General features: G+C 44.8%; 1 protein-coding gene across 6 annotated transcripts in view; it reads left to right on the top strand.

Annotated features, from left to right (window-relative positions):
• The window catches only part of ARMC2 (armadillo repeat containing 2), a 140,609-nt gene that overhangs the window by 116,360 nt on the left and 13,092 nt on the right, over nt 1–11,157 (top strand). For all 6 annotated transcript variants that reach the window (XM_017497382.2, XM_017497384.2, XM_017497383.2 and 3 more), the window contains 4 exons: nt 2,296–2,418; nt 2,738–2,851; nt 5,138–5,270; nt 5,928–6,088. In XM_017497382.2, the coding sequence (XP_017352871.1) occupies nt 2,296–2,418; nt 2,738–2,851; nt 5,138–5,270; nt 5,928–6,088 (531 nt within the window). The remainder of the gene's footprint in view (nt 1–2,295; nt 2,419–2,737; nt 2,852–5,137; nt 5,271–5,927; nt 6,089–11,157) is intronic.

Here is an 11,157-nt window from a genome sequence, read left to right on the forward strand (position 1 = left end):
AAAAAAAAAAAAAAAAAAAAAAAAAAAAAGGCGGTTCTCTTTAATGAACAGGAAAAGAAAGCCAAAGGGGCGATAGTTAAGTTGGAGAATGTAAGAGCTAGCACAGTCCTCTTCCTCAGCTCATAGCCCCCCTGAGAAAAAACTTTGGTTTCATACAAGAAATAAAAGGTACTTCCTATTCAACAGTGGGAAGTGGGTAAGTCATGAGCAAAGGTGTGTGCAGGTGACGAGTGGCCTCCCTTGCAGGCTGAGATGGGGTCTCCGGAGCAGGGGAGATCAGGTGGAGAAGGACTGGGGGCTCTCCCGGTGCTGGATGGACCTGCACAGGAGGGAGGGGAGGCAGTGGCCCGTTCAAGCTGTGGTCACTGGCTCATTGTTGCTGGGCTCATGATTCTTTGTCTGATTGCCCAGCACTTTTTAAAAAATTATTTTCATTTTTATTTTTGAGATGGGGTCTCCCTCTGCCACCCAGGCTGGAGTGCAGTGGTGTGGTCTTGGCTCACTGTAACGTCTGCCTCCCTGGTTCAAGTGATTCTCCTGCCTCAGCCTCCCAAGTAGCTGGAATTACAGGTGTGTGCCACCACACTTGGTTAATTGTTGTATTTTTAGTAGAGATGAGGTTTCATCATGTTAGTCAGGCTGGTTTTCACTCCTGATCTCAAGTGATCTGGCCACCTCGGCCTCCTAAAGTGCTGGGATTACAAGCGGGTGCCACCGTGCCCCGCTAATTTTTTAAATTTTTTGTAAAGATGCGGTTTCGCTGTGTTGCTCAGGCCGGTCTAATTGCCTGACTCTTGCATCCAACTGCCTGCCCCTCCTCTCCTGGGGCTGCTTCAGAAGCATCTCAGCATATCTAAAGCTGAACTCATGACCTGTCCCTGAACTTGACCCTCTTCCTGTACCCTTAATTCAGGCAATGTGGTCAACATCTACCCAATTACGTAAGCCAGAAACCCAGGGTGTACCCTGGGTGATTCCTCTCCCTCATACCCCCATCCAGCCTCTGCCAAGCACAGTCTCCACTCTGCTGCGTCTCTGCCGTTGCCACGTCCATGCTATGTTGAGGTCACTTGGAGCTCTCCTCTGCACTGTGGCCAGAACCATCAAGAGATGAGTCGGAGACTGGGTGGGAGGCAGGGACAAAACCACGAAGGGCCTTTTGTGCTAAGCTAGAGATCATTCTTGCATCCAGCACTCACTGTGTGCCGGGCACTGTTCTAGAAGCTGGAAATCCAGCCAGGAATAAAATAAACATATCCCTATGCTTCAGGGAGCTGACATTTTAGGGCTGAAAGACAAACATTAAACACCTATGTAACATCAGGTGGTCATATGTGCTATGGAGAAAATTAAAGCAGGGCAAGAGAAAAGAGAACAGATCCCATTGTAAATAGGGAGGTTAAGGAAAGTATGTACAACAGGGCGTCATCTAAGCAAGTGCTGGGAGGATGGAAGGAGTGAGCCAAGTGCCTAACTGGGAGGAGAGTATGTTCCGGAAGGAAGGTCAGCAGTGCATGTGTTCTCGGGCAGGGACATGTTCGCATATTCCAAGAGGCCAAGAGGCCAGTGTGGTTGGCCCCAGGGGTCTGGGAGTAGGAGGAGCAAATGAGGCCAGAGAGGTGAGCCCTGGAGCTGCCAGGTAGGTCCTGTGGGCCAGACGAGGCGGGCTATTCATGGGTTGTGAGGTGGGTGGCCTTATCTGACTTGCTTTTAAAGGATCACTGTGTTGAGAATAGATTTAGGGAGGCAAAAGTGGAAGAAGAGAAGCCAGGAGGCGCCAAGAGATGAACTAGGCAGGTGGTAGAGTAGGCCAGAGGTGTCTTCTGTGTTGGAAAGACAGAGTTGACAGTCGCAGATGTATCATGACCTCGGAGCTGTTCTCTTGGGAGGCAGTGTGGGAAGTAGGGCACAGACTCCACCGAAGAGCCCCTGGGAGAGCCCAAGGACCCAGAAAACTGGCGGGATTAGAGGCGGCTCTGCTCACTGCTGTGTCAGCCCCTTTGCTTTACTTCAGACACAGGGCCCAGATCAGCGGGCATTTCCAGACCCCCTGGCTGCAAGGATTGAGCTGACAGTATCCTCTCCTCTCTGGCCAGGAGCGGGCCTTGCATTTGGGGCATTTCCATGCAGGAGGAGTCGGGGAAAACAAAGTGGTAAAGATGCCTCTCCAGGGCCTTTGCAGGCACCTTGCTGTGACAGCGGCATGCTCCTGGCATTGCTGTTGCTGTAGTTACAGCATCCTTGGTTCTACTCCTGCAGTGGGTCTTTGACTCCCTTATCCTCCTTTCCTTTCAGAATACAAGTCACTTGATGATTGTGAGGAGCTGGTGATCAATGCTACAGCGACAATCAACAATTTATCTTACTACCAAGTGAAGAATTCCATAATTCAAGACAAAAAGCTTTATATTGCAGAACGTAAGGTTCAAAGTTGGATTTGGATAAATGAGTGCTCATTTGAGGTTTCGATTTTATTAACTAAACACAGAGCTGCAGACATTACTATCTTCTGCCTTCTGGTACAAAAATGTCTTAGAGCCTGATAATTCTAAGAAATTAGAATGTGGGGAAACTAGAAATGGGAACAATTAGTTTCTTAGTTCTTGCTAAAGTCCCTTACAATTTGCATTTTATTATCATTTAAAAATAATCAGTATTTAGTATGATGTTGATTCCCATTAATCTTTAAGTTAAAACTTAAATTCACCGATTTACCTAATCTGGTCACCAAATCCAGTGCTCTTAAAGCTTCTTGTCAGTAACAACATGGATGGAATCCTGGAGGCTGTGCGCGTTTTTGGAAATCTCTCCCAGGACCGCGATGTCTGTGATTTCATTGTGCAGAACAATGGTGAGTTAATGACACTAGAATTCATAATCAACCGAGTGGTTTTGGAACTTGAGTCATTAGAGTGTTATCCTTGTTTCTGCTTTGAGATTTGTAGAGCTACGTGCTTAAGGCTCCTGTCTCAGGTTGCCAAGATGGACCTAGGCAGTGTCCCCTCTCCCTTGTGATTGGCCTTCTGTGTTTCAAGATGGGGTGTGTGTATGTTTCACAGAAACAGTGAAGCTTGAGCCATCACTTCTGTCTGGGGGCATAGACTCAAGAAGACATTCTCTTTTATGTACTAGAATGTCTATTATATTTTGCTTATAATAGCAAAAGGTAGAAACAACCTGATTGTCCCTCAACAGACAAGAGGACAAATTCATTAAATTCATTATGGTATATTCATGCAATAAAATGTTCTCTAGCATGTAAAAGCAATAGGAGGATGTACACAGAGGAATCCCATGGACATAAGTTTTAAAACATACAAAACTATCTTGGGTATTGCTTCTGCATTGGTATTCATGTAGTGATGGTATACAGTATGAAGAGTAATTGGAAATAGTAAACTCCAATTAAGACAGAGTTCAGGCTGGGAGCAGTGGCTCAGCCTATAATATCAGTACTTTGGGAGGCTAAGGTGGAAGGATTGCTTGAGGGCACGAGTTTGAGATCAACTTGGATAATCTGGCTATAGACCCTGTCTCTACAAAAATTAAAATTAGCCAGATGTGGTGGCATATGCTTGTAGTCCCAGCTACTTGGGCGGCTGAGGCAGGAGGATCACTTGAGCCCAGAAGTTTGAGGCTGCAGTGAGCCATGATCATGCCACTGCACTCCAGCCTGGAAGACAGAGCGAGACCCTATCTCTAAAAAAATTTTTTTTTTAATTTTAAAAGGGACAGAGTTCACCTTTGGAGGAAAAGGGATGTCCAAAGACTATAATTGGATCTATAATGTTACTTATTATCAACAAATAAGAATTTTTCGAGATGGAATTTCACTCTTGTTGCCCAGGCTGGAGTACAGTGGCACGATCTCGGCTCACCACAACCTCCACCTCCCCGGTTCAAGCGATTCTCCTGCCTCAGCAGGGATTACAGGCATGTGCCACCACACCCGGCTAATTTTGTATTTTTAATAGAGATGGGGTTTCTCCATGTTGGTCAGGTTGGTCTCAAATTCCCAACCTCAGGTGATCAACTCGCGTCAGCCTCCCAAAGTGCTGGGATTATAGGTGTGAGCCACGGCACCCAGCCAGAATTGTATATATTTACTATACATGCTGTTTGGAATGTAATGTTTTATTTCTTACACTGTGGCAGGTACCCAAATGTTCATACCCTTTGTATGTCTCAGATATTTTTATATGTCTCAAATATTAGTATACCTTTACTCTTGATATATCTCAAATATTTCATGTAAGAATAATTTTAAAACGTAGCTCACCATGTTCATATGGAAAATTTCAATAATACAGATGTAGAAACCAGCAGCAGCAAACATCCCCCATCCTCTCACTACCTGCAGATAACTGCACGTTTGGCTATGCACTCTTTAGCCTCTTAAGAGCACATGTGTGTGTGATGTTGCCTCTGCCAAACTCACTGCCCAACCCAGTCAATAGGGCCTGGCTAGAACAGGGCAGCCCCTCTCAGGTGCACAGAGCTGGGAGGAGGCAGAGCACACACTTTACTCACTCTTCCCCAGCCCTTTGCTCAGCCTCTGCTGAGGGATAAGAAAACAGGACAAACATTTCCAAGTTCCATTTCCTAGGAGTAAGGGAAACCGATTCCCCTGAAGCGGGAACCTGTCTTGCCCTGAGATGTCCCTACACTGGAAGGCCTGCCTTGCCACAGGTTGGTTTTCAGCAGTCTGAGTAGCTCTGGGAGACTTCAGGAATGATCCCACCAGGAGCCAGCGCCGCTCTCCAGAGCTGTGTATTTAAAGAGAGCTGCTGCTGGAGGTTCAGGAAAAGCCTTGAGAACAACTGGAAGTTAGATGACTGTCACCTGTGTTCCCTCCTTTCCACCAGCAGGGACTCTTTCACTGCTGTGGAGACGTAGCTGCTGCCTGGGGCAGGTTTCGCAGTATCTGGGGGTTGGGGGAGCCGGCTCTGGGAGTGGTGGGTATTGGGGAACCCACTGCTGGGTGATGGATAAAGCCGTAGGAAGAATGAGTGAAGTCCCTTAACAGGGGTTCTGGGTTTGCAAATCACTCACCCTTTCCCCTGTACCATTTGTAAAACAAGAGACCGCTGGGAACCCTGGGCTTTTACCGGTCTGCATTTGCTCCCTTCCCTCGTAGTACACAAGTTCATGATGGCACTGCTGGATGCTCGGCATCAGGATATCTGCTTTTCTGCCTGTGGTGTTCTCCTCAATCTCACTGTGGATAAAGACAAGCGTGTCATCCTCAAAGAAGGAGGTGGCATTAAAAAGTAAGTTTCAAGGTGTAGAGTACTACTGTCTCATGATTTGAAGGACATCGTTTTCTCGGGAGCTTGGGCCCCCCTCATCATTCCTGTGGGGCAAAGGTGTTTCAACATTGGGAAGTCCCTAAGCTGAGGCTAAAGAGGGGGTTAGATTCCACTGGACACTTAAAATAGTGCAGAAGTAGGCCGGGAGCGGTGGCTCACGCCTGTAATTCCAACCCTTTGGGAGGCCGAGGTGGGTGGATCACTTGAGGCCAGGAGTTCAAGAGCAGCCTGGCCAACATGGTGAAACCCTGTCTGTACTAAAAAGACAAAAATTAGATGGGTGTGGTGGTGCATGCTTGTAATCCCAGCTACTCAGGAGGCTGAGGAGGAGAATCGCCTGAATCTGGGAGGCAGAGATATAGTGAGCCAAGATTGTGCCACTGCACTCCAGCCTGGGCAACAGAGTGAAACTGTCTCAAAAAAAGAAAAAGTGCAGAAGTAAATTATTGCTACTTTGTAACCACTTAAATTTATAGATAAGAAATTATCTTAAGTGATCTCTGGATTATACATAATGCATTTTACATATCACAGAAGGATAATCATTATGCTAACAATATTAAAATTAAAGACAGATTCTGACCTAATAACTTATCAGTTTGAATTTTATTAACTCAGGTTGGTGGATTGTTTAAGAGATTTTGGTCCTACGGATTGGCAGCTGGCCTGCTTGGTTTGTAAAACTTTGTGGAACTTCAGTGAAAACATCACTAATGCTTCGTCATGTTTTGGAAATGAAGACACCAACACACTCTTACTCCTGCTGTCATCATTTTTAGGTAAGACTTGACTATGATGAATCTGAGTTTTATCAGTGTGAGATAATTTTTTTCTGTGGCCTGTTTGGATAAATAATAGTATGCGTTTGGGTGACTCTATTTCTAAGGCAATAGAGTATGTTAAAGATTATTATAATTTGGAACTATCTGAAGAGGCTGAATGTTATTTACAATGGGGACAGAAGGACTTTCAACTCATTAGATACAATCATGATTTCCTCTATGGCTTTTTTTTTTTTTTTTTGCATTTTCTCTAGAGTGCATAAATATAAGACTTCAGCATAAATGTACATATCCTTTGTTGTTCACAAGGTTATAGACATTGTTGTAATTGAGAAAATAGGGCTAAAAGCGACTCAATTAAGTCATGCTTTTAAATGAAGCTGTACATTTTAGTTAGCTACATTAATTATCCTGTGGGTGAGAGCCTGTGAGACTATTTGGCATTACAATGGGGTTTATATCCTTGAAAGGTAGGAAATCACCAATACAAATCCAAGGGAAGAAGATTGTGTTTTTCTTTTCTTGAGACAGGGTCTTGCTCTGTCACCCAGGGTGGAATGCAGTGGCACGATCACTGCTCACTGCAGCCCTGAACTCCTGGGGCTCAAGCAATCCTCCTGCCTCAGCCTCTCTAGCTGGGACTAGAGACACGTACCACCATGCCCAGATAATTAAAAAAAAAATTTTTTTTTTTTGTAGAGACGAAGCCTTGCTATGTTACCCAGGCTAGTGTCAAACTGGACTCAGGCAGTCCTCCCGCCTGAGCCATCCAAAGTTCTGGGATTACTGGTGTGAAGCACCTTGGCTAGCCAGGATCATTTTTTACATTTAAAAAATTTTATAATTTTAGGATAATTTTTTTCATCCTGGGTTAATTCTAAAAACAATGATTTGGGTCAGCAAATGAGTGTTTTTAATAATCCTTTTTCCCCAAAGAGAGGAGATGTACCCATTACTGCTTGGCCACTGTCCTGGATCCGGGAAGCCATGTGCAAAGGCTCAAGCTCACTCGGAAGCCATAGGTGCTGAGTTTTTAAATCTTGAGCTCAACTTCTCTGCAACCTCAGAAAGCTTAATAGACACCTTTCCTTTGCACTCCTTCACTAACCAGAGCAGAGGCTCCCAGTCCTGGCTGCATATTAGATTTACTTGTGGAACTTTTAAAAACACAGATTCTCAGCTGCTCCAAAATTAAATTTTATCATCTCCAAGATGAGGATAAATTGATGTCCACCCTGCAGGGTTGTTGGGTGATGAATGAGCAGATATGTACCTAACACAGTGCCTGCCACATAGCAAGTCCTCAGAAGGTGGCTGACGTGCTTTGGAAACTCTTAAGCGTTGTAGCGCTATGCCATTAAACAGGAACTGGAACTCAGGAATTATTTGAAAGAATTGGGTTTGCTAGGTTGATGTGAAATTTGTTTTTTTCCAGGTAAATATAATTTTGTATATTTGTCTTAAAACACAATAAGGAAAAAAAGTGAGCATGTGTTTTAAATCATCGAGGTTCCGAGTCTGCTCCGTGAGCCTTCAGCTGTCTCAGGTTGCAGGGAGCAGAAGTGCACGTTCAGGCTGCCTTCAATCCATTCTCAGTGGTGGTAGAGCATTCAAATCAGCTGTGGAGCTAAAATCCAAAAAACCCAAAACACCTTCCTGGCCCCACCCCTAGCAATTCTGATTCAGAAGCTCTGGGATGAGGCTGAGAACCTGTGTTAAAAGTTCCACAGGTGATCTGATATTAGCTAGGCTCCAGAGCCTCTGCTCTTGTTAGCAAAGGAGTTTAAAGGAAGAGTGTACACAGAAGAAAGAAACCAGGAAACAAGATACCACTCAAAGCCTCCCAGAGAGCCAGGCAGGAGCCAGAGTCCCAAGTGACCCCTCAGCAGGCGGCGTCCTGAGCTCTCCCCGGGCACCACCATTCTGGAGACCCAGCTGTGCTGTGTCTGCTGTGAGGGAAAGAATTCTCGCCCCACTTACTCCCTGGAGGCTCCTTCTAGATCATGGCTGCAGCTACCTCCAGGCTTCTACTTGCTGCCCCCCGTGTGTCTGTGTCTGTGTTGCTGGTGCACCTTCCTATGCCACCTACTCGGGGAAGATACGATTGGCTCGGTAAGTCACTGTCCTGTGGCACAGGGCTTTCCTGTGTAGGCAGCAGCTACCTGGTGACAGGCTATCTGTGGTTTCCTTTGTTACCCAAGTCTGGGGCAATCAGCCATAAATAACAAGGATGGTGAGACTGATGGGGCCAGAGATGGATGAGAAGGAGGTGTGGGCACAGCTGGCTTCTCAGCAGGGGCAGTGTACCTGGAAGGCACTTGGCTTTAGTGGGCCCTGCTGCCTGTTACAGTCACCCCTTGGTATCTAGGGCAGGTTGGTTTCAGGGCCTCCCTTGGATACCACACGAATGCCTAAGTGCCTGACATAAAATGGCATAGAATCGGCATTTCACCTACACACATCTTCCCGCACACGTGAAACCATCTGTAGACTACTTACAATACCTGCAATGTGAACGCTATGTAAATGGTTGTCAAACTTTGTTTTTTATTTGCATTCTTTTTGTTGTTGTTTTAAATATTCTCTGTGATCAGTTGAAGCTGTGGATGCAGGAGCCACGGATGCAAAGGGCTGACTGCGCACCATTCCCAGCTTTTCCATAGCCAAGTGGGGCTTCTGGTCGTGCTTCTCCCGCCTCTGTGCCTTTGCACATGTTCTGTTTCATTTCCTTCCTGCCCATCGCAATCTGCCTATCCCAAGTGCAGGCCCTTCCCATGTAGCTTCTGAAGCCCACAGTCATAGGGTAGTCATAGGAAATATATACTACTTATGTAGTAACCAATCATGCATTGTGTAACTTGTCCTGTAATTATCCTGTATTATTATTTTGTGAGTTTTATCTTATTTCCCCATTCCAACTGAACCACTTAGGAAAAGGATATTGCCTTATACAAAGAAGGTACTTGATAGCTGCATGTGGATTGGCTAACAGTGGTGGTACCTTTGTTTCAATAGTGCTATATCCTTATACAAGTATGTTTATTCTGTTTTTGAAAGATGTCTCTGAAGCCATCATCTACCTGTCATCATCTAGGTGACAGGTAAGGAAAGTAGGTCTAGGACAGTTAAGTGGCTTGCCTCAAGTCCTATTGTAGCAAAGGCAGGACTTCTCATCTGAAAACAAACATGTAGCCCTGTGTTTTTCAGCTGCTCCGTTACCTAGAACACCCTTACCCCACCCCACCCATGGAAGGGGACTGTGGAATGGATAACAACAAATAAACACAGGGAGCCAAGCCACTGTGCAGAGCACCCCAGGTTCTCACGCGGTCGAGAGCTCCTCTTCAGGGACCATGGGGACTGGGCTGCCCGGGCCGGGTGGTGGGCTGTGCTGCCTCCTGGCTTTTCTCTTGGCAGTGGGCACCCAGACCCTGAATTCTGACAGGGTTGTGGCTGTGTCTGGGCGGTGGGACTGCTACAAGTGAAGTGGGCACGTGGGTGAGAGTGTACTTGCATTTCAATTCAGGTAATTGAAACGCTTAAAAAAACAGCTGATTTTGGAAACAGGATGAGCCGTTAAATCACCAAGGCCCATGTTGAAGTATGAGCACTGTTTTTGGAAATACGGGCATGGCAATTTCCGTAGTAATGCAAGCTACCTAACTTTTTCTTGCTGAGTGACTAGAAAAAGAAAAGGAGAAGTAATACATCCTCAACACTGTTGGAATGTTGACAGCCAGTCTGGAAAGTGGCTTTAAAAGAATGTGGTCTGGTCTTGCCGTGAATGTACCTGTGCAACAGTCTTGCACGATCTGCACATGTACCCAGAATCTAAAATACAATTAGTAAAAAAAAAAATGCAGGACGCCTCAGAAAATCCATCCGAAATGCTCAACGTGACTTTGTTGTCCCCCTTTGGCATTCTCACAGTATCATGTATGGGTTCTTGTTTAATGAATTATGATTCTCTACTAGTCCCTGTTTATATGTCCCTTTCAGAAGTGCTTGAGATCTTTCAGGATAAAAATGTTGTTTAATTTACTTAAAAAAAAAGAAAAAAGAATATGGTCCGAAACTTCCCATTATACTGCAGTCCTGTCTTATGAACTCATAAGCAGCATGTTGATGCCGAAGTTCTTAGTGGCGTGCTCAGCACTCCAGTCTACGGGGAGTCCCTCTGTGGGGAGCTGGCACCTCATGGCCACGTGTGCAGTTTATTGTTGCAAATGGGAAGCCCACTAGGCTGTTGCATGTTCATCATAAGTTATGGGGCAGTGGGCACTTAGGTTTTGTGACAAGGGTAGAGTGGAGCCCCATGTTCAAGTTGGAGGATCACATCATCCAACCTATTCTGAAGAGCTATCAGATGCTTCTAGAACATTTCGACAACTTTGCCTGATAAGAGAATGGTCAGGGCAATGATAATTCCCTTAAAAAGCCACTTTGTGCTGAACAGCTAGCCAGGAAATAGTGTGGTGAATAAGGGAAGCTTTTATAGATGCTACAGGACACAAACTTACAATGATGACTGTGTTATAATGATCATTGATAAATGTATATTTTTGAGTCTTTTAATCCTTTCTAATACTTTGCCCCAAATTTTAGTAATTGGAAGTATGCTGTCCCTAAAGAAAGCTTAAGCATGATTGGTTATCTAAATAAGCACTTTTTACACTGCAGGTTATGAAATCTATTTAGTTGGTTGTGACCAGCATCTTTTAAAAATTAAGTAGCAAAGAAAGAAAATATCAGAATATATTATATATAGTAAGGACAAGTATTCTAATATGAAACATTTGTTATTTGTATATTAGTGTCTAGGTGTATGTATACAGAGTCATGATGTAAAATTTTTTACTTACTGTGGAGCAGAGTTTTTAACTTACGATCTTTTTAAGATTTGAATCAAAGGCTGAGTGCAATGGCTCATGCCTGTAATCCCAGCACTTTGGGAGGCCGAGGTGGGAGAATTACTTGAGGCTAGGAGTTTTAGACCAACTTGAGCAACTTAGTGAGACTCTATCTCTACTAAAAGTTAAAAAAAAAAAAAAAAATTAGCTGGGTGT

This window comes from Cebus imitator, unplaced genomic scaffold (genome assembly GCF_001604975.1).
Source record: "Cebus imitator isolate Cc_AM_T3 unplaced genomic scaffold, Cebus_imitator-1.0 Scaffold231, whole genome shotgun sequence".
Lineage (NCBI taxonomy): Eukaryota > Metazoa > Chordata > Mammalia > Primates > Cebidae > Cebus > Cebus imitator.